This window comes from Nicotiana tomentosiformis, chromosome 2 (genome assembly GCF_000390325.3).
Source record: "Nicotiana tomentosiformis chromosome 2, ASM39032v3, whole genome shotgun sequence".
Lineage (NCBI taxonomy): Eukaryota > Viridiplantae > Streptophyta > Magnoliopsida > Solanales > Solanaceae > Nicotiana > Nicotiana tomentosiformis.
The window spans coordinates 147,803,249-147,826,942 of NC_090813.1; the positions used below are offsets into that span (position 1 = coordinate 147,803,249).

The following is a 23,694-nucleotide window of genomic DNA, read 5'->3' on the forward strand; positions in this document are numbered from 1 at the left end:
CTTGTTGTTAGGAAATACTTGCGAGTCCTCGCTCTGATACTAATTGAAAGTACAAGGGGAAGGGGGGGGGGGATTGTAGCCAAATTAAAACCTTAGTTGACTAAGAGAGGGATTAGTCGACTAAACTTTTCCAGCAAGTTCGATTCACAGAAAAGTAAGTTGTGCAGAATAAAAAAGGTAGAGACACAAGATTTTATATTGGTTAAGTACCGGTATGGTACCTACATCCAGTTTCCTTGGGTCACAAGGGTTCTCTTAGATCTTCAATAATTCGTTACAACAGTAGTGGTTTTAGTTCGTTCACCACCAATGATGTTCAACAACAATGTTTGTCTAAACTTGACACAACTCTTGTTTTATTTTCTAACTCTTCCTATCTTTTGTCACACTTGTAAATTCAAGAATACGATATTTTTCCTAAGAATTAGAAAGGTATATAAATAGTGGTAAGTTGCATAACTTCTTTTGTCTTTTAGTCTTCTTACATGAGAGTTTTGAGATCTTGTAATCTTCTTTTTGAGCTAACCGTTGCAGATTGATCATTTACTGAGGCAAGAATATTCTAAGAGTTTTGACCCAAGGGTTGCTTCTAAATCTTGCTCACAAGATGGGCTTGATTCAATGATCTCCTTCCTTTTCGCCTTCCTGATTAAGGGAGTGATTTATGACATGGATTGATTGATCAATCACCAGAATCTTCCGATTGCTTTTACTAAAATTCTCCGTAATTTACAAACTGGCTTTCCATATCAGTTGCACTTGATCTTATTTCCTTTTTGATAGCATTGTAATCCTGATTTCCTTTGGCTCCCTCTGATTTAGCATTGTCATCCTGATTTCCTACGCTTTCTATTATATTACTGTTACATCATGTATCTTTGACCTGTTTAATGCCAGCCAACTTCTATTACTTCTCCAACAAGCAAATCAAACAATATGCAGGAATTGGCTAGTTTTCATTCAAGTGTACATGACATGTTTTACTTCTGTGATCAAGCATTCCAAGTGGTTTCTTAAAGTCCATTTTGAGAATCATAGCAGATCATCTTGATGAATAACGTTCAGAATGACAAAAATCCATGAAAGTTTGAGACATTCAAAGATAACTAACTGATTAGAACAACGTATTCTGCTATAAAGAGTGATATATTCATGCAACCAATCTTTTTCATGGTGCATAGAGGGTACCATCTTATAAAGAACTTGATATTGTAGTATATTGAAATGAACGATCTAATATATGTACTATTTTACACTATTACTTAGTAAACCCATATGAGGAAGAGGAAGTGAATCTTTTACATCATAAATATTGAGATACAAAGATGAGTTGGGTCCTGCCTTATGTTGCAAAATATACAACGTTCTCATTTTGATCACAATGTTTGTAAGAGTTTGAGAATTAAAATATCAAAGTTTTCTATGGTTGATTATTGTCTTTAAAGAGACATTGATCACCCACAAAAGAGTACCAAGCGAGAAGCGCGATCATTGGGAGAATAAGAAAATGTGCTTAAACCAAGGCATCTATCTCTTGTAATCTTTGCCTGATGTTGTCTGTTGTACACTCTAGATAGGTTTTTCTTCAATTCAACTGCATTATCTGTTGCACTACTCATGGAACTCATCCTAGCAGCAAGCTCACGGGCTAATGACTCCTGCAATGCCCTCAGGATTTGACTGTTTAAGTAAAGTGGAAACAAGGCATCAAGAATCTGAACCTGGTCCTGTTCAAATTGCAAGATTGGAGAAAATTCACTTGTCTTAATCCACACGACATCTCTTTCCACTGTCAATTTGTCAACCTATAGAACTCTTCTTCTGCAGCGTCAACACATTGCCCGTTGATGTCACAAATCTCTCCTTTTGGTGACAATGGAAGCAAGGTGTGAATCACTGGATCAGATTTCACTAAAGAGACAAACTTGGTGTACAAAAGCTCAACTTTGTCAACCTCTTCACTCACAAAAAGTGAGAAAACATCATCAGCAATGGCTTGAGCATCTTAAGTAGTGGGATGATTGCTACCTTCAATAAACTTATCTACAGAAATGTAAGGCCTGCGGATGAAATAAGAATTACCCTTTTTTCTAACACTGATAACAGTGTAGTCAAGGCCAAGAGCTTCCAAATTCCTAATCCTGGCCTCAGCTTTTCTGATGAGATTGTTGTTAAAACCACCACAAAGTCCATGGTCACCAGTGACAACAACCAAAGCCACTTTCTTGTCAGGTATCACTTTGGTGAGGGGAACATCAATGTCATCTGTTTGAAGTAGCTCATTGATATTGTAAAGGACCTCAACCAAAGTCTCAGAGAAAGGCCTAGCACCCACTACAACTTCTTAAGCTCTTCTGACTTTAGCAGCAACCACAAGTTTCACTGCCTCAGTAATTTTCTTGGTATTTTTTTTAAATCAATCTGATCACGTAGCTCACGAGGACCACAGTGAACTGGGGTGACAGATGATGATCTAGAAGGAGAGTTGAAGGGGCTGAATTCTGGTTAGGAAGCTGAAAAGGGATGACAGAAGAGCGAAAAGAAAGTGAAGAGGAGTCGGAAAGAAATGGTTTTGAGGACACCAACATTGTAAAATTTGAGCAGGACATGGTTTTGGCAAAATGAGCAATTTTCTTAGCTCCTATTAAAAGGTGGCTATGGGGAAGCAATAGGCCAGCCGAAGAAGGAGAAGAAAGAGGGAATTGGAGGTATGCTGGCTTTTGTTTAGGGGTTATTTCTTTTCTTTTTAATTCTTATCACAAGGGGCGGAGCAGCTTATGAGTTCAGAGTTCTAATCCTTTTAAGTTACTGGGTTCTAAATTAATAATTTGTGCATATTCAATGGAATTTTTAAGATAAATATATAGATTGGACCAAAGCGACTAGGTTCGGCCGAACCCGTACTCGATGGGCTAGCTCCGCCCCTGCTTATCACAATGGTAGAATTCTTGGTTTTTGGTTGTATTGGATGACTAGGAAAGGAGGAACTGAGAGGTGGAGGGAAAGGGCATTTGGATGAGGTTTTGGGATAAGGACCGTTAGAGATTCTGTTTGTGAATAAAAACGTTCTGGTTTTACATTTGGGAAGTGGGATTTTGATTTTCTTAACAAATATTTGAAAAGCAAATTCTACGATGAAGATTTCATATGGTCAGCATAGTGTGTTAGAGATGCTTGAAACCCCATTATGCTTTCACTGAAGGAATATGCAGAAATGCATGTGTGATTCTCAAATACTCCAAATTCTTACAGCTATTTAGCTACCTCTTGAGGGCTTTATCATAATTATTTTTTAAATTTTTATGTAATTATATTTGGTCGGTTAAGCAGTTAATTCCCTCAATTTACTTGACATATGACTAATCATCATTAACTACAGATTTAAAAAGAAATTTAGGTCAATGAATTAGCTGAATTAAATTTGGTCTGCATACTTGTAGAGATTTTGAGTGTGTTAAAAAGATTGGAAAGAGTGAAGAGAACTCACTCAACCACTACATCGGCCAGTTATGCAAGCGATTGTCGTGTACCATAATGCATTAATGTTGGCTTTTTACTTCAAAATGCACAGATTGTATGTGTAACTATGTATAAAGTATAGTCAAGAATTCAGTGGAATATAGTACAATCGAGGAAACTCCAAATATAGAGTGAACCGTTGATAATCCCTAGCAAACATAATCCAGGGTTCACCGACAGGCTGACAGTGAGTGATTTCATTTGGAAAGCAAGCTTTCTTACCAATAATTGCTTAGTGAAATGGATAATATTAGTAGTCCAGTGGTTGACTATCTGAATTTTTACTTTCTTGGTGAAAGTTATCCATCTCATAATCCGTCTGGCCTTTCTTATCCCTTTCCCGTATGAATAATTTGAAAAAACAAAACTATGTAGTGAAACCTTTTCCCCTTGGGTGATTCTAATCATTTTGCTTCTTTGTTGAGAAGAAAATACGGCAATTGATGTCACGCGTAATATTACACGGCGCCTTCCTAAGATGTTTTGGAAGGGTGACGTAAGGCTAAGCAAGTCTGTGCGATAACTATCCGCCAACTGTGCCGTACGGAAAAATCAATGTCAAGAGCTATTAAAAGAACAAAAAAGAGAATTGAGAATGAAAGAAACCTTGATTGCATTAATGAAAGCTAGTATAGAAAGGCAACACGGTGTCGAGGGAGAGAGACACTAGTACAGAGAATTGTTTGCTTGCGTGATCCCCCATAATAATGCTTTTAAAAAAACCCAAAGTTACAGGACTTGAAATAACTAAGCTAGAGAGACATAATAGAAATACATGAAATAAAAGTACTCTATATTTACAATAGAAATGACTTAGATTCCTACAAGGTAGAAGCGGGTCCATTGGCAGAAACATTATATTTAACATCAGAGTCTACGTGCACGATGCTGTTAGTATCTACCTGTGGTTGGGCGCTGGCGAGGACTGTCGGTGGGGCGACATAGGCATATGCGCGCTTGTCACTTAGTGCGGCCAAGACCACGGGGCCTTCCATGACGCTAGGTGTTGGGAGGCTTACCAGGACGCTATGGGGCGCGTCTAAGGGGTTATGAGGCATGGCTGGAAAGCCGCCCATGACATTCTCCCCCACCTGAGTTGACGACGTCCTCGGTGCCTTACTTGCAAGATAATCTTGGACCAGGCTCTTGTAGGCTTTGAGGTTTGTTCTCCTCTCCCAAGTATTTTCCTCTGTATCACAGCCCTGCCATTTCACCAAGAACTCTTGGTGATCTTTCCTTGAAGTATGAATCACTCGATCATCAAGAATAACTTCTACACGCCTTTCTCCGGTTGAATTAGGGCCTCGAATACTAGGTATTATAAGTTGGCTCCGCGAAGGATCCTTCATGTCTTCCTGAAAAGGTTTCAGAAGGCTAACATGAAAGACTGGATGAATCTTCCACCATGCTGGGGTATCTACACATTATGCAACTTTCCCAATGCACTTCTCAATGGACAAGGGTCCAATGTACTTTTGCAATAGGCATGGGTCACAGACCCCTACAAACAAGTATCGCTTTGGGACTTTCACCATCACTTTGTCTCCTACTTGATATTCAACAAAGAGATGCTTTTGATCAGCATGCTTTTTCATCCGCTTTTGGGCTTTGACAAGATAGCTCCACGCTATCTCCAAATTTTGCTTCCATTCCTTCGAGAAGTTAGCAGCTCGAGGAGATTTCGACATGTTTAGGGAATTTACAGTGTGTGGGAGTAGAGGTTGCTGTCCGGTAACAATTTCAAAAGCGCTTCTGTTTGTACTAGAGCTCTTTTGTGGATTGAAACACAGTTGAGCAGTATCCAGAAGCTTCACCCAGTTCGTCTGCGATCCGGTAACAAAGTGGCAGAGGTATTTCTCCAGCATGATATTGAACCGCTCCATCTGTCCATTATATTGCGGATGAAAACTTGAATTGTGGCTCAACTTGGACCCGAGGCACTTAAAGAGCTGAGTCCAAAGGTTGCTAGTGAAGCGAGAGTCCTGATCACTAACGATGCCTTTCGACAGGCCCCAATATTTGACAACATGGAGAAGAGGAGCTGAGTTGTATCTTTTACTAATATATATTTTGGGGCTGCTATAAATGTAGCATATTTGGAAAACCGATCCACCACAACCAAGATAGTTGTAAGATCTCCGACTTTGGGTAATCCGGTAATGAAATCCAGTGACACGCTTTTCCAAGGTCTCTTTGGAACAGGCAATCGCTCCAAAAGTCCCACTTGTGTCAAGCAGTCCGACTTGTCTTTATGGCATTCTAGGCAGGTCTTCATATAATGTGCAACGTTATCAGCCATTTGCTGCCAATAATAAGCACATCGCAACAATGCAATGGTGCGTTCTTCGCCTGTGTGGCCGACCCACAAAGTATCATGGAATTCCATCAGAAGAGTCCTTCGCATATCTCCTCCTTTAAGAACATAAAGTTGGTTCCCTTTCACCTTCAGGAACCCATCTTCCATGTAGAACTGGCGAGTCTTGACCTGTCCTATCAAATCGACCAAATACTGTGCAGCAGGATCCTTGATGAGTAGATCCTATATCTGATTTTTTATAGTGGTGGCCACTTTGCTCCCCTTTAGGGTGGCGAGTAGGCACACCGATACTAGATCAGCTCTCCGACTAAGCTCATCATCAACTTCGTTGGTCTTCCCACATCGGTACTCCAGGTTGAAGTGAAATTTCTCTAGGAGTTCCTGCCACCTGGCATGTCGGCCATTCAGCTTTGGCTGGGTCATGAAATGAATAACAACTGTGTTGTCCGTCTTGACTACGAACGGGGTTCCCAGCACATAGTGCCTCCAAAGGCATAAGCAGTGGTGGACGACATCCAATAATTCATTTTCGTGAGCAGCGTAGCACCGTTCTGCATCCTTCAACTTTTAGCTCTCATATGCAATTGGATGCCCCTCCTGTAGCAAGACTTCGCCTAGAGCATAGTTAGAGGCATCTGTTTGTACTTTGACTGGCTTGCCCAAATCAGGAAGGGCCAAGACGGGGCTACTTACTAGACATAGCCGCTTTCAATGCGTTGAAGGCCTCCGCTCGCCTGGGACTCCAATCCCAAGGCATGACTTTCTTTAGAAGTTCTGTCAACGACACTACAATGAGGGAGTAATGTTTCACAAATCATTGATAGAAGTTGCACAGGCCAAGGAACACTCTCAAGGCCTGAATATCCTTGGGTGGCGACCAATCTATGACAGCCTTAATCTTCTGTTGGTCCATCTTGATTCGCCCTTCCTCGATGACATGTCCGAGGGAGTCAATATATTTTTGGGCGAAGGAGCACTTGGATAGCTTCACATATAGTTCGTTCTCCCGCAGTCAGGCTAAGACCTTCCGCAGGTGCTTCAAGTGTTCCTTCAATGTTTTTCTATATACCACGATGTCGTCCAAGTAGACCACTACGAATTCGTCAATGTACTCCCGGAAGACTTGGTTCATCGGGGTGCAAAATGTGGCGGGGGCATTAGTCAAGCCGAATGGCATGTCTAGGAAGTTGTACGACCCATATCTTGTCACACATATCATCTTGTGTTCGTCTCCCTCAGCAATTTGGACTTTCTAGTAACCTGTATTCAAGTGTATTTTGGCGAACACTGTAGCACCACCCAGTCTATCGAACAAGTCTTCCATTAGTAGGATAGGGTATTTATTCTTCACAGTGATTTTATTTAAGGCCCGATAATCCATATTGATTAGTATAATATCGTATCCACGGGGATTGAATTTAAATAATATTCGCACGTTTCTAGCTTGGTTGCTATCCAGGAGAATCAACAATTGAGATTTATAAGATGTCTAACTAAAATTAACTAAGAATCTAAAGCTATTGACTAATGACAATCGAAGCAAGGAATAAGCAAAGAAGGTTATCAGTGGGAGAAGATAGGGGTTTGATAGGATAGGTGCAAGATAATTATTTGGGATCTAACTCTAGATAAGTCACTTCTAATATTCAAGTGAGTCTCTCGAATTCACTCAATTATCAGTTCAAACGTTAGGCAAAACTCCTCTCTCGATTAAGTGTTAACCTCACAAGATGAACTAATTTAAGCACGTGAAGATATGCAAGAATGAGTAGTGGATTGGTCTTTAGGAGAACCTCTCTTGATTATCATCCTAACTAGGTTTAATCAATTATTCAACCATCCTCTTGCGATTACTAAGAAGAATTAATGAACTCAACCAATAATATAATGCAAAGATATCACAAGTTATGCCTCTCTCGATTACATGAACACGTGATTATAGATGCAATAATTAAATCATCCAAAAATGCTTCAATACATAAAACTAGAGCTTTAATCCACAAACAATTATCAATACACCAAATCCATTAAACCCTAAAGAGAACTACTCTATAGACATGGAGCAATTTATCACAAATATAATAAAAGTATAGGAAAACATAAGTTCGATCCAAACTCGGGTGTTGAGTGAGGAAGGAATGATGAAATTCTTGTGCTTGTGTTCTTCCAACTCCTCCTTAGCATCTTTAGGTCGAATATGTGTCACAAATCCAGAAAATTTCATTTTTTCATGTATTTATACCAACTAGGGTCGGGCCCAGACGAAATCACCTTCTCCTAGCCGAAATTGGGTTTTCACTCTGTAAAAATTTCATAGGCGCGCCGCATGGGGTGACGCGCCATGCGGGGCATTATCGGGGAAATCCATAGAGCTAGTTCTGACAGGCAACGGAGGATTGCACAGCTGCGGTGCCCCATGTGCTGCCCCACGCACCGCGATAGTGAGGATTTCTTAGAGTACAGAGTTTTCTTGCGTTTTGACGTCCAGACTTGGTCCTTGACTCCCGAACACGATCCCAACTTAATTCCTTGGGTTTTTGCTCAGACTTCAAAGCTCTAAATCACTCGAATTCATTCCATACCATCTAACTATCTCGGAATCACTCCTACAAGGCATAAAACACAAAATAAGTGCAGAACACTATCAATTAAAGCTCAAAACGAATAAAGTGCAGTAAATTAGAGTGCAATAACTGACTAAAACACAAGATTATAGCCTACCATCAACACCCCACACTTAAACCATTGCTCGTCCTCGAGTAATCAAACTACACTTCATATAGAGACGGCCTTTTTTCAACAACTCTAATAACTCATCACACCAAGAATATTTAAAACAAAATAAGCACAATACCGTAACATCCTCGCCTCAAGAATTAACTCAAAAGCACCACACATTTATATAACCCGCTCACTTACTGTAACATAGAGTTCAAGCATTAACTTTCCTTCATGAATCAGGTGCCCTCACACAACAATAGAGAGTAGTTCTACATACAATGAAATTTAAGAACAATTAGGAACTCAAGATAGAAACAACATTCATATGCCACAAAATACGTACCATAGGCTTGCCCGTAGTGTACTAGTTTATTGACTTTAACTGGTTATAATGTAGGCTGTGGGATATGCATGATACATTTGGATATAAGAGTGACTACACCTCCCTAAGCACTTTAATACATACAATTCATTGTTCAAAATCCCACACTTATGTCAAACCATACCTCCACCTTCACATCAATATACATAAACCCGCTACTTCTTTAAGCACAATTACATTAAGAATTACCACTATCAATGAATATCCTTTCTTCACGACAATATAAATACTTTTTTTATTTTTTATTTTTTCAATTCAAGTGGCTCTTATTTTTTTCAATGTAATGCACCTTTCTCCTTATTTAATTAGTTCCACTCAAAAGCTAAATCAACCATCCCACACTTCAAATTTTACAAAGTTCATAACAATTTCAAGTGCTCACGAGAGGTACAAGGTTCAAATAGATGGTCAATTCAAACAAATGGGTAATACTTATAATATGGTTGCCAAACAAACAAGATTACAGGCTCAAAAAGGGTTAACTACTGTAACGACCCGGCCGGTCATTTCGAGAGTTATAGCACCGTTCCCCCATTTCTGCTTCTTTTTGTGTTCTTCAACTCTATTATGATATGCCGGGTTAGTTGGTTCGGGTCCGGAGTGGTTTCAGAGTGAATTGAGTCACTTAGTCTCTTTATTAGAAGCTTAAGTTAGAAAAGTCAACCGGATATTGAATTATGTGTAAGCGATCTCGGATTTGAATTTTGATGGTTCCGTTAGCTCCGTTAGGTGATTTTGGACTTATGAGCGCATTTGGAATATGATTTGGAGGTCCGTGGTAGAATTAGGCTTGAATTGGCGAAAGTTAGAATTTTGGCGATATTGGCCGGCAGTGGAAATTTTGATATCAGGGTCAGATTGGATTTACGGAAGTTGGAGTAGGTTTGTGGTGTCATTTTTGAGTTGTGTACAAAATTTGAGGTCATTCGGACATGGTTTGGTAGGTTTCGGCGTCGTTTGTGGAATTCGAAAGTATAGAAGTTCTTAGGCTTGAATCCGGGGGTAATTTGGTGTTTTGATATTGTTTTGAGTGGTTCGAAGGTTCGACTAAGTACGTATGATGTTATGGGACTTGTTTGTATGTTTGGTTGAGGTCCCGAGGGTCTCGAGTGAGTTTCGGGTGGTTAACGGACCAATTATGGCCTTTGAGAGATAGCTGGTCTGCTGGTTTCCTCTTACGCGTTCGCGAGGTAGGTCTCGTGTTCGCGAAGAGTATCTGGAGATTGAGGAAGAATTGTTCTTCGAATTCACGAAGGTTTAGGAGTAGAGTGCATCGCGGACGCGAGATGAGTAAAGCGTTCGCGAAGAAGAGAAGAGGCAGCTGGGGACCCCATTCATTTGGTCTACGCGTTCGTGAGGGTGAGGTCTCGTTTGCGAAGAGAAGGTTCAGTAAAGGATCGCATTCGCGAGTGGTAGATCGCGTTCACATAGAAGGGATTTCTGGGCACATGCAGTTGTGCTTCGCGAACGCGAGGGTACTTCCGCGTTCGCGAAGAAGGAAATCTGGGCAGCAGTATTAAATTCAAATATCGAGGGTTTGAGCTCATTTTTCATATTTTGAGCTAGAGATCACGGATTTGGGTGATTCATGAAGGGATTTTTGTGGAGTTGATTGGGGTAAGTATTTCTCACTTGGTTTTGGGGAAAGAGTGGTAGAGTTCTTGAGATGGAATTTTGAGATTTTGAAGGGAATTTTGTTGTCGGATTTTGATAAATTTGGTTTGAGTAGACTCGTGGGTGAATGGCCTTTATGGTTTTGTGACTTTTGTCGGATTTCGAGACATGGGCCGGGGGCCCGGGTTTGAGCCGGTTTCGGATTTTGGCTATAATTTGGTATTTTTCTTGTGGAATTGGTTCCTTTAGCCTATATTGATCGTATTGTATTACTTGTGGCTAGATTCAGGACATTTGGAGGCCGATTTGAGAGGAAAAGGCATTGCGGAGTAGGATTTTGCTCGGATTGAGGTAAGTAATAGTTTTAAATCTGGTCGTGAGGGTATAAAACCCGGAGTTTGGTATAATGTGACTGTTTGGAGGTGACACCCATGCTAGGTGACGGGCGTGTGGGTGTACGCCGTGAGGGATTGGGACTTGGTCCGTCCCGGGAGACTGTGAAGTCTAATAGCCTTTATTTGTGTTTATATGCATTCCTCTCTACTAGAACTTGACTGCCTTTCATGTTAGAAATCATGCTTAGGCTATATTCCTGCTCATGGAAGTTATATTTAGTCATAGTGATTCTTGTACATATTTACCTCACTCTCTGTTATTTTCCCGTATGATATACTACAACACTTTGATTTGGGCCATTTTCCCTTTCTTAATTTATTGAGAGCAATGAGACAAGAGAGGTTCATGACTGAGTAAGGCTGAAGGCCTGTTTGTGAGATATTATACTATAGCACACGAGTTGTCCGTGCAATACGTGAGTTGTCCGTGCAGATCCTTATATTATACTATAGCACGTGAGTTGTCCGTGCAGCACGTGAGTTGTTCGTGCAGCACGTGAGTTGTCCGTACAGATTATAACGCTTGGGCTGTAGGAGCCCCTCATGAGTCTGAACACCCCTAGTGAGCGTAAATACCTATTGAGCGTGTGCATTAAGGGCTGAGAATTGAGTGTCGAGTTATTGAGGGTTTGAGTGGCAGTGTCTATGAGGTTTCATCTAATTCACTTTGTTGTTGCATTTAGCTGAAAATTGTCTGGCTGGAATTTGTAATTATGCAACTGATCTTCTACTCATGTTTACTCTTAAATGTGAAAATTATCAACTGAATTGTTCTGTATAGCTCGTCACTACTTCTCGATTCTTTATTTATTTCTGTTACTTGCTGAGTTGGTTGTAATCATACTACACCCTATACTACATGTGCAGATCTAGGTGTGTCTGAGCACGAAGATTGTTGAGTCCAGGCTTGTTTGAGTTTCAGAGACTGTATGGTAGCTGCCAGTGTCCACAGGACCTTGTTACTCCTTCCACATTTCTTTCCGTTTTAGTACTGATATTTAGACATTGGCTATAATAATTTTAAATACTTAGACGCTCATGACTTAGTGACACCCGATGTCGGGCTATTATTTTTTCCGCAGTTATGTTGTTTTTGGGTTTACCCCTTATTTATGAGGAAATTTCGATTATTTTAAATGTCGTAATTTATTTCTGTTAAATTTTGAAAGTGTTTTGGAAAGGTCGGCTTACCTAGTACCACGATAGGTGCCATGACTATGGGTTAGGATTTGGATTGTGACAAGTTGGTATCAAAGCCTCGGTTACATTGGTCTCACGAATCATGAGCGGGTTAGTAGAGTCTTGCGGATCGGTACGGAGACATCTGTACTTATCTTCGAGAAGCTGCAGAACCCTTAGGAAAATTTCAAATTCTTGGATTCTTGTAGTGCAAATCTGTCTCTTCTGGTAACTAAACACCCGTTGTTTCATTCTCTCACAGATGGTGAGGACTCATGCTACCGGTTAGGAGGGCCAGCCACCAGTACTACCAGCCATGGCCGTGAGAGCCCGAGGCCGCGGTTGAGGCCGTGGTAGGGGAAGAGGTGCAACCCGCACAACAGCTGGGGAAGTACCTGTAGATTCACCAGTTGTCCCAGATCAGGACCAGATTCTAGTTGTTGATGCACCGACTCATGCACCACCTATGCCTATTGTGATTCCAGGCCTTCAGGAGGCCTTAACTCAGATTCTGACCGCGTGTACCAGTCTTGCTCAGGTGGTTTCTGTTCCGACCGCAGCAACCAGTTCTCAGGCCGGGGGAGGTGTTCAGACTCCCGCTACCCGCACACCAGAGTAGGTGGTACAGGGATTCCAGACACCAGGGGCACCACCAGCCCAGCCGGTCGTAGCTGCTCAGGATTATGTGGTTCCTGTATGCCTAAGGATGATCACCGTATATTGGAGAGGGTTGGGAGACTCCATCCTCCACCTTTCAGTGGCACAGAGAGAGAGGATGCCCAGGACTTCTTGGACAGGTGTTAGAGGATACTCCGTACATCTGGTATTCTAGAGACTTGTGGGGGCTCATTCACTACCTTTCAGTTTTCTGAGGCTGCACTCAGATGGTGGGAGACTTACGAGAGGCGTAGGACTATTGGCGCAACAACCCTTACTTGGCGGCAGTTCTCCGTGGTATTTTTGGAGAAGTTCGTGCCTCAGTTCCATAGAGAGGAGTTGCGAAGACAGTTTGAGCAGCTTCGCCAGGGTGATATGTCTGTGATGCAGTATGAGATGTGATTCTCGGAGTTGGCCCGTCATGCTATCTAGTTGGTTCCCACAGATAGGGAGAGGATCATGAGGTTTATAGATAGTCTCACTTTTCAGCTACGATTGCTTATGACCAGAGAGAGGGTGTGTGTTGCTACCTTTGATGAGGTTGTCGACATTGCTCGGCAGATTGAGATGGTTCGCGGTCAGGAGAGGGTTGAGAGGGAGGCTAATAGGCCTCGTGGTCAGGGTGGATTCAGCGATGCTCCTTCTGCGGGTCAATTCCAGCACGGTAAAGGTCGTCATTTCAGACAGGCTCAGTCAGCTCGGCCATTTCACTGTGGTGCGTATGGCCATGGTTCTCACAGTCATCAGCAGGGCCAGTCATCATTCAGTGCACTACCAGTGCAGAGTTCTCATCATGCCCCATTCGCTCAGACATCCCCGAGCAGTTCTTTTGGGCATAAGGAGCAGCAGTTCCGTTAGAGGAGGGGTTGTTTCGAGTGCGAAGATTTTGGTCACATTATGAGAGATTGCCCTAAGCTATTGAGTGGGACTCCATATAGGAGTACTCGGCCGATGACACCAGTACCAGTTCCTCCACCACCTGCCTAGTCAGCCAGGGGTGGAGCTCAGTTAGCTAAGGGTGGAGCCCAGTCAGCTAAGGGTCGCCCGAGAGGGGAAGGGGGTAGATTAGGGGATGGCCAGGCCATTTCTATGCCCTCCCTACTAGACCAGATGCTATTTCTTCAGATGCTGTGATTACAGGTATTGTCTCAGTTTGTCACAAAGATGCCTCTGTATTATTTGACTCTGGTTCCACTTATTCATATGTTTCCTCGTATTTCGCTCATTTTCTGGATATGCCTCGTGAGTCTTTAGTTTTATATGTTCATGTATCTACTCCTATGGGTGATACTATTATTGTGGACCGTGTATATCGGTCATGTGTGATGACCATTTGGGGTCTGGAGACCAGAGTGGATCTTTTGCTGCTCAGTATGGTCGATTTTGATGTGATATTGGGTATGGATTGGTTGTATCTATGTCATGTTGTTCTAGATTGTCACGCTAAGACTGTGACGTTGGCGATGCCAGGGTTGCCGAGGGTTGAGTGGAGCGGTTCTATAGACTATGTTCCCAGTAGAGTAATTTCATACTTGAAGGCTCAACGGATGGTTGAGAAGGGTTGCCTATCTTATTTGGCTTTTGTGAGGAAAGTTAGTGTAGAGGTCCCTGCTATTGATTCTGTTCCTGTGGTACATGACTTTCTGGATGTGTTTCCTGCAGACCTGCCGGGCATGCCGCCTGACAGGGATATTGACTTTGGTATTAATTTGGTGCCGACAACTCAGCCCATTTCTATTCCACCGTATCGTATGGCACCGGTGGAGTTGAAGGAGTTGAAAGAACTACTTCAGGAACTCCTTGATAAGGGGTTTATTCGGCCTAGCGTGTCACCTTGGGGTGTGCCGGTTCTATTTGTAAAGAAGAAAGATGGTTCTATGAGGATGTGCATTGACTACAGGCAGTTGAACAAGGTCACAGTCAAGAACAAGTATCCTTTGCCATGTATTGATGATCTATTTGACCAGCTTCAGGGGGCGAGGGTGTTCTCCAAGATTGATTTGAGGTCAGGGTATCACCAACTGAAGATTTGGGATGCGGATATTCTTAAGACAATGTTCAGGACCCGATATGGCCATTATGAGTTCCTTGTGATGTCTTTTGGGCTGACTAACTCCCCAAAAACGTTCATGCATTTGATGGACAATGTGTTTCAACCTTATTTGGACTCGTTTGTTATTGTATTCATTGATGATATCCTGCTGTACTCTCGTAGCCAGGAGGAGCATGCCCAACACTTGAGGATTGTGTTACAGAGATTGATAGAGTAGAAGCTTAATGCAAAGTTCTCCAAGTGTGAGTTTTGGCTCGGTTTAGTATCCTTCTTAGGGCACGTGGTGTCCAGTGAGGGTATTCAGGTGAATCCGAAGAAGATAGAGGTGGTGCAGAGTTGGCCTAGACTGTCCTCAGCCATAGAGATTAGGAGCTTTCTTGGTTTGGCAGGCTATTATCGTCGCTTTGTGGAGGGATTTTCATCTATTTCATCACCCTTGACCAAATTGACCCAAAAGGGTGCTCCATTTAGGTGGTCGGATGAGTGTGAGGAGAGCTTTCAGATGGTCAAGACTGCTTTGACCACAACTCCAATGTTACTTCTGTCATCAGCTTCAGGTTCTTACACCGTGTACTGTGATGCCTCGAGGGTAGGTATTGGATGTGTTCTGATGTAGGAGGGTAGGGTAATTGCCTATGCCTCACGCCAGTTGAAGACCCATGAGAAGAACTATCATGTCCATGATCTTGAGTTAGCAACCATTGTTCACGCCTTGAAGATTTGGCGTCATTATTTGTATGGGGTTCATTGTGAGATCTATACTGATCACCAGAGTTTGCAGCATCTGTTTAAGCAGAAGGATCTTAACTTGCATCAACGGAGATGGTTATAGCTTCTGAAGGACTACGATATTGCTATTTTGTACCATCCGGGGAAGGCCAATATGGTGGCCGATGCTTTGAGTCACCGGGCGGAGAGTTTGGGGATTTTAGCATATCTCCCAGTAGTAGAGAGACCCTTGGCATTGGATGTTCAGGCCTTAGCGGGCCAGCTTGTCAGATTAGTTATTTCGGAGCCGCGTCAGGTATTGGCTTGTGTGGTCTCCAGGTCTTCTCTTTATGACCGTATAAGGGAGCGTCAATATGATGACCCCCACCTTCTCGTTCTTCAGGACAGGGTTCAGCGAGGTGATGCTAGGGATGTGACTATTGGAGATGACTACGTGTTGAGGATGCAAGGCTGGATATGTATGCCTAATGTAGATGGGCTCCGGGAGTTGATTCTTGAGGCGGCCCACAGCTCGCGGTATTCCATCCATCCGGGTGCCGCGAAGGTGTACCGGGATTTGAGCCAGCACTATCGGTAGAGGCGGATGAAGAAGGATATAGTTGGGTTTGTGGCTCGGTGTCTCAACTATCAGCAGGTTATGTATGAGCAACAGAGACCGGGTGGTTTTCTTCATAGGTTAGGCTAGGCTCTTTTGTACAAACTTGGTCCAGGATGCATTAGACAAGGTGAAATCGATTTAGGAGCGGCTTCGCACGATGCAGTCTAGGCAGAAGAGCTACGTGGACAAAAAGGTCCGTGATGTGTCCTTCATGGTTGGGGAGAAGGTTTTGCTGAAGGTATTATCCATGAAGGGTGTTATGAGGTTTGGGAAGAGGGGCAAGTTGAGCCCCCGGTTTATTGGGCCTTTTGAGGTGCTTTAGAGGATACGGGAGATGGCTTACAAGCTTGCCTTACCACCCAGCTTGTCGAGTGTGCATCCGGTGTTTCACGTTTCTATGCTTCGTAAATATATTTGCGATCCGTCCCATGTTTTGGATTTCATCACGGTTCAGTTGGATGGTGATATGACTTATGATGTGGAGCCGGTGGTCATTTTGGATCGGCAGGTTCAGAAGTTGAGGTTAAAGGATATAGCTTCAATGAAGGTGCAGTGGAGAGGTCAGCCTATGGAGGAGGCCACCTGGGAGACCGAGCGGGAGATGCGGAGCAGATATCCACACCTATTTGAGACTCCAGATATGTTTCTAGACTCGTTCGGGCACGAACGTTTGTTTAAGAGAGGGAGGATGTAACGACCCGGTCGGTCATTCTGAGAGTTATAGCCCCATTCCCCCATTTCTGCTTCTTTTTGTGTTCTTCAACTATATTATGATATGTCGGGTTAGTTGGTTCGGGTCCGGAGTGGTTTTGGAGTGAATTGAGATACTTAGTCTCTTTATTAGAAGCTTAAGTTGGAAAGGTCAATCGGATATTGACTTATGTGTAAACGATCTCGGATTTGAATTTTTATGGTTCCGTTAGCTGCGTTAGGTGCTTTTGGACTTAGGAGCGAGTTCGAAATGTGATTTGGAGGTCCGTGGTAGAATTAGGCTTGAATTGGCGAAAGTTAGAATTTTAGCGATTTTGTTCGGCAGTTGAAATTTTGATATCGGGGTCGGATTGGATTTCCGGAAGTTGGAGTAGGTTCGTGGTGTCATTTCTGACTTGTGTACAAAATTTGAGGTCATTCGGACGTGGTTTGGTAGGTTTTAGCGTCGTTTGTGGAATTCGAAAGTTTAGAAGTTCTTAGGCTTGAATCCGGTGGTAATTTGGTGTTTTGATGTTTTTTTGAGTGATTCAAAGGTTCGACTAAATTCGTATGATGTTATGGGACGTGTTGGTATGTTTGGTTGAGGTCCCGAGTGTCTCGAGTGAGTTTTGGGTGGTTAATGGACAAATTATGGCCTTTGAGAGATAACTGGTCTGCTGGTTTTTGCTGTTGCTGGTTTCCTCTTACGCGTTCGCGAGGTAAGTCTCGTGTTCGCGAAGAGTATCTAGAATTGAGGAAGAATTGTTCTTCGCGTTCGCGAAGTAAGGGATGCGTTCGCGAAGGTTTAGGAGTAGAGTGCATCGCGTACGCGAGATGAGTAACGCGTTCGCAAAGAAGAGAAGAGGTAGCTGGGGACCCCATTCATTTGGTCTACGCGTTCGAGAGAGTGAGGTCGCGTTCGCGAAGAGAAGGTTCAGTAAAGGTTCGCGTTCGCGAGTGGTAGATCGCATTCGTGTAGAAAAGATTTTTGGAAGAGGCAGGTGTGCTTCGCGAACGTGAGGGTACTTCTGCGTTCGTAAAGAAGGAAATCTGGGCAGCAGTGTTAAATTCAAAAATCGAGGATTTAAGCTCAATTTTCATATTTTGAGCTAGAGATCACGGATTTGGGCGATTCTTGAAGGGAGTTTCACGGAGTTGATTGGGGTAAGTGTTTCTCACTTGGTTTTGGTTAAATTCCATGTTTATATCTTGATTTGTATCATCTAAATTGTGATTTGGGGTGAAAAGTTGGGGAAAAAGTGGAAGAGTTCTTGAGATGGAATTTTGAGGTTTTGAAGGGGATTTTGTTGTCGAATTTTAGTAAATTTAGTATTACTAGACTCGTGAGTGAATGGGCTTTCGGGTTTTATGACTTTTGTCGAATTTCGAGACGTGGGCCAGGGGGCCGGGTTTGAGCCGATTTCGTATTTTGGCTGTAATTTGGTATTTTTCTTGTGGAATTGGTTCCGTTAGCCTATATTGATCATATTGTATTACTTGTGGCTAGATTCGGGACGTTTGGAGGCTGATTTGAGAGGCAAAGGCATTGCGGAGTAGGATGTTGCTCGGATTGAGGTAAGTAACAGTTTTAAATCTGGTCTTGAGGGTATGAAACTCGGAGTTTGGTATAATGTGACTGTTTGGAGGTGGCATCCATTCTAGGTGACGGGCGTGTGGGTGTACGCCGTATGGGATTGAGATTTGGTCCGTCCCGGGAGATTGTGAAGTCTAATTGCCTTTATTTGTGTTTATATGCATTCCTGTCTACTAGAACTTGACTGCCTTTCATGTTAGAAATCATGCTTAGGCTATATTCCTGCTCATGGTAGTTATATTCATTCATAGTGATTCTTGTACATATTACCTCAGTCTTTGTTATTTTCCCGTATGATATACTGTAATACTCTGATTTGGGCTGTTGTCCCTTTCTTTATTGAGAGCTATGAGACTAGAGAAGTTCATGACTGAGTAAGGCCGATGGCCTGTTTGTGAGATATTATACTATAGCACGTGAGTTATCCATGCAGATCCTTATATTATACTATAGCACGTGAGTTGTCCGTGCATCACATGAGTTGTCCGTGCGGATCCAGATATTTATACTTGGGAACGTGAGTTGTCCGTGCAGATTATAGCGCTTGGGCTGTAGGAGCCCCTCATGAGTCTGAACACCCCCAATGAGCGCATGTACCTATTGAGCATGTGCATTGAGGGTTGAGAGTCGAGTGTCGAGTCATTGAGGGTTTGAGTGGCAGTGTCTGTGAGGTTTCATCTAATTCACTTTGTTGCTGCATTTAGCTGAAATTTGTCTGGCTGAAATTGGTAATTATGCAACTGATCTTCTACTCATGTTTACTCTTAACTGTGAAAATTATCAACTGAATTGTTCTGTATAACTCGTCACTACTTCTCGATTCCTTATTTATTTTTGTTACTTGCTGAGTTGGTTGTACTCATACTACACCATGCACTACATGTGCAGATCCAGGTGTGTCTGAACACGGAGATTGCTGAGTCCAGGCCTGTTTGAGTTTCTGAGACTGCAAGGTAGCTGCCAGCGTCCGCAGGACCTTGTTACTCCTTCCACATTTCTTTCTGTTTTAGTACTGATATTTAGATATTGGATGCAATAGTTTTAAATACTTAGACGCTCATGAATTAGTGACACCCCGATGCCTAGCAATTTCTTTTCCGCACTTATGTTTTATTTGGGTTTACCCCGTATTTATGAGGAAATTCTGGTTATTTTAAATATCTTAATTCATTTCTATTAAATTTTGAAAGTGTTTTGGAAAGGTCGACTTGCCTAGTACCACGATAGGTGCCATCACTACGGGTTAGGTTTTGGGTCGTGACAACTATGATACATAACAACTAGGTGGGTAAACACATATCACTGGCTCAATAAAGAAATGCCTATATCACTTCCAAGACTGAATAAAACTACTATTTCACTTTGCAAACACACAGGGCAAGTTCTGGACATCAAATGCAATGCACATAATAATACAAAACCTCACACGCTCATGGCACATAACTCACTCAAGATTGGACTATCAAGACACTCTAGTCAAAGCAGTTAAGAAAAGTAAAGATCATACAATTTAAGGTACTTATACAAGAGTCCAAAACTGAGCCTAAGCGTCACAACTAAAGCACTTACTGTTCTCAAGGTTTAATAAATTCAAGAGATATTGCCTTCAATTCAATTCATAGTACAAGATTTTTTACTCCAAAAATTAGAAACTAACTACACCCAGTTCACACAAAACCCTTGAAAAAGCACCGCGACACAAAGAAAAACCAAGGGGAAATTATTACACTAGCTACCAAAAGAAAATCTATCTTTTTCTTTTGACTTTAATCCCTCGAGAAACCTGTCGATGATATCCATCGTCGGGAAAAATCGAATGTTTTTCAATTTTTATGGAATTTTTCAATTATATTTTATCTCTAACTACTAAAACAACAAAACTAAAACTAATATACATACATACAAATATCCCCACCCCACACTTTAAGTTGTGGCATTTTCCCATGACACACAATTAAAAAGCATAAGGTAAAGAAAACTTTCCTGAACATTTAGTCGGGGTCTGAATCGAAGTCGGGCTCCATTCCTCGCCTTCGAACTAATGCGCACATCCATGCAAATAACTTCTTCTCAACCTTTTTGGGGTACACCCCACACTTATCTTTCTCGCTCACTGCAGCCTTCTCTTTTGACCCCTTCACTTTTCACTCAACACTCGCAGCTAGTTTTTTTTTTGCACCCCCTTTCCTACATTCATCTCAAAAGTCACAGTCTCCTCACCCACTCTAAGCATGAGTTTTATCTGGTGTATATCCAATATAGCTCTACCCATCGCTAAGAATGGTCTTTCTAGGATGAAGGGGACCTCCTTGTTTTCTTCCATATTCACCATTGTAAAATCCACAGGAAATACGAACTTATCCACCCGAACTAACACATCTTCCACTATCCCCTTGGGTATTAAAGTGGTTTGGTTCGCCAGCTGCAAAGATATGGGTGCAGACCTTATCTCTCCAATCTCCTTATCTAGTTTCCTATAAATAGATAGAGGCATTAAATTAATTGAGGTACCATAATCACATAATGACTTATCAAAATGAATAGTTCCTACAGAGCAAGGTATAATAAAACTCCCTGGATCTCCACACTTTTGTGGGAGTTTGTTTTGCAATATCGCGTTGCAATGCTCTGTGAGCTTGACCACTGAGGTATCCTCGATTTTCCTCTTCTTTGTAAGGATCTCCTTCAAGAATTTGGTATAAGAAGACATTTGTGAGAGCACTTCTGTGAATGGTAAGTTTACATGAACCTATTTCAGCACATCCAGAAATCTCCCAAACTGGTTGTCCAACTTTTTTCTATATAGCTTTTGGGGGAAAGGTAAAGCAGGCATATGCTCGCTCTCATCATGTTCCTCCCTTCTTGATTTTTCTTCCTTCTTCTTCTTCTTCTTCTTCTTCTTCTTCTCAGTTTTCATTGGGCCTTTCTTCTTCTTCTTATCAACATCACCTTTCAGCTACTCCGCACTTTCTTTTTCAAGTTTCACATCATTTTGGATCGGGGTGGGATCTTTCAACACTTGCCCACTTTTCAGAGTTACAGCATTTGTTGTTTCTTTGGGATTTCTCTTAGTATCAATCGAGAACGTTCCTATAGCCCTCTCAGATAATGTTGTTGCAATCTGTCCCACTTGTCTCTCCATGTTTCGAAAGCTAGTGACCAGTTTTTTGATAGCTGCTCCATGGGCGTCCAACCTCTCATCTGTCTTGATAATGAAGGCCTTCATTAGATCCTCTAGACTAGGCTGAATGGGCTGTTGAGGCTGATATTGCTGCCTCTGCTGATTTTGGTATGCTGGAGCTCCTTGTCCCCGGGGTCTAGAGTTATTTTGTTGCCAAGCATTCGCAGTACCTCCAGGCGAACTCCATGAAAAACTGGGGTGCCTCTAACCCAATGCATTATAATTGTAGTTTCCCACAACATTAACTTCCTCAGTTGAGGCTTGACACTCATGATCACAAGCTGCGTGAGGATCATTTTGTATCGAGGCTAAGGCCAGCTTACTTATTTCCTTATCCATAGCATCAAGTTATACCTACACAAGTGTATTAGCATCAACTTGGTGAACACCAGTTGATCTTCTTCTTTCAGCACTCTCAGAAGGCCATTGATTAACATATTTAGATAACTCATCAAGAATTGTAACTATCTCCTCAGGAGTTTTCTTTATCAAAGGGCCTCCAACTGCATTGCTCAATGTTCAACGCGAGGCCGGTGCCAATCTCTCCCAAAAATCCTGGAGTTGTATCCAGAGTTCAATTCCGCTATGTTGACACTTCCTAACTATCTCCTTAAACCTCTCCAATGCTTCAAAAACAGTTTCAGTCTCTTTCTGGAAGAAGTTATCGATTACTCTTCTAATCTTGCCCGTCTTAGCTGAGGAGAAATATTTATCAAGGAATTTTCTGGTCTTCTCCTCCCAAGTTCTGATCGATCCACTGGGCAAACTCCTTAGACACTTCTTAGCATCATCTTTAAGTGAAAAGAGGAATGACCTTAAGTACACTGCATCTTGTGACACTCAATTGTATTGAAAGGTGTTCATAATCTCCTCAAAGTCTATTAGATGGGTGTTTGGATTTTTGTTAGGCTTCCCTCTGAAAACACAACAATTCTGAAGGGTTTGAATCAATCCTTGCTTCAACTCGAAATTATTTGCTGCAATTGGAGGTGGTCTCACACTTGATAAACCTTGATTGTAGACCGGTCTAGCATAATCGCTAAGTGGTCTCCCAGGCATGGGAGCTATATTTCTGAACTTGTCTGCCCCCAAGGGTTGATTTTGAGTAATTCTCCGACCCCTGTCTTCTTCGTAAATAATCTATGCATCTCTAATAGCTGCTTCCTCAACATCCCGTGAAACTTGTTCTCTTTGTTGGGCTGCTTCTCTCGCAGCCAAATCTATATTATCGTCACCAATTTCAACCATAGTTTGTTTGGTTGAGGATTCCCCAACCTTTTCTGATGTATCGGTGAGATTTCTTCCCTTCCTCAGTTATCACATTTTTGTTTCTAACTCTGGCTCGTATGGTAGCACTACTTTCGCAGAAGCTCGAGTCATGCACCACTCTAAACTTGTCACCTGCGCAAGGTCAAAGAACACCAAACATAAAAAGAAAAAAATAAAATAAAATAAAATAAAAAATTCCTAAATTAGAACTACAAACTATTTCAAATGCTATTGGTTGCCAATCCCCGTCAACGACGCCAAAATTTGATGAGCTCAGAACACACACCTAAATTATGCTCGCTAATCAAATATAGTATAGTATAATATCGTATCCACAGGGATCGAATTTAAACAGTATTCTCGTAGTTTCTAGCGTGTTTGCTATATAGGAGAATCAACAATTGAGATTTATAAGATGTCTAACTAAAATTAACTAAGAATCTAAAGCTATTGACTAATGACAATCGAAGCAAGAAATAAGTAAAGAAGGTTATCGATGGGAGAAGATAGAGTTTTGATAGGATAGGTGCAATATAATTGTTTGGGATCTAACTCTAGATAATTTACTTCTAATGTTCAAGTGAGTCTCTCGAATTCACTCAATTATCAGTTCAAACGTTAGGCAAAATTCCTATCTCGATTAAGTCTTAACCTCACAAGATGAACCAATTTAAGCACGTGAAGATATGCAAGCATACGTGGTAGATTGGTCTTTAGGAGAACCTCTCAATTATCCTCTTAACTAGGTTTAATCAATGATTCAACTAGCCTCTAGCGATTACTAAGAAGAATTAAT

The 23,694-nt window shown here is 41.9% G+C and overlaps 2 protein-coding genes, 1 non-coding gene and 1 pseudogene across 3 annotated transcripts; 1 reads left to right on the forward strand and 3 right to left on the reverse strand.

Annotated features, from left to right (window-relative positions):
- Positions 1 to 1,111: 1,111 nt before the first annotated feature.
- LOC104093335 (ATP synthase gamma chain, chloroplastic-like) lies at positions 1,112 to 2,694 on the reverse strand (annotated as a pseudogene).
- A 2,249-nt stretch (positions 2,695 to 4,943) lies between these two features.
- On the reverse strand, positions 4,944 to 5,402 carry LOC138905825 (uncharacterized). The gene has a single exon (XM_070194340.1). The coding sequence runs from the start codon at positions 5,400 to 5,402 to the stop codon at positions 4,944 to 4,946; it is 459 nt and encodes a 152-aa protein (XP_070050441.1).
- Positions 5,403 to 20,609: 15,207 nt separating this feature from the next.
- On the reverse strand, positions 20,610 to 21,158 carry LOC138905826 (uncharacterized). Its single transcript, XM_070194342.1, has one exon. It carries the CDS (start codon positions 21,156 to 21,158, stop codon positions 20,610 to 20,612), a length of 549 nt encoding a protein of 182 aa, XP_070050443.1.
- A 1,048-nt stretch (positions 21,159 to 22,206) lies between these two features.
- On the forward strand, positions 22,207 to 22,313 carry LOC117276136 (small nucleolar RNA R71). Its single transcript, XR_004506363.1, has one exon. It is a non-coding gene; the product is annotated as a small nucleolar RNA R71 (small nucleolar RNA).
- The last annotated feature ends 1,381 nt before the right edge of the window (positions 22,314 to 23,694 follow it).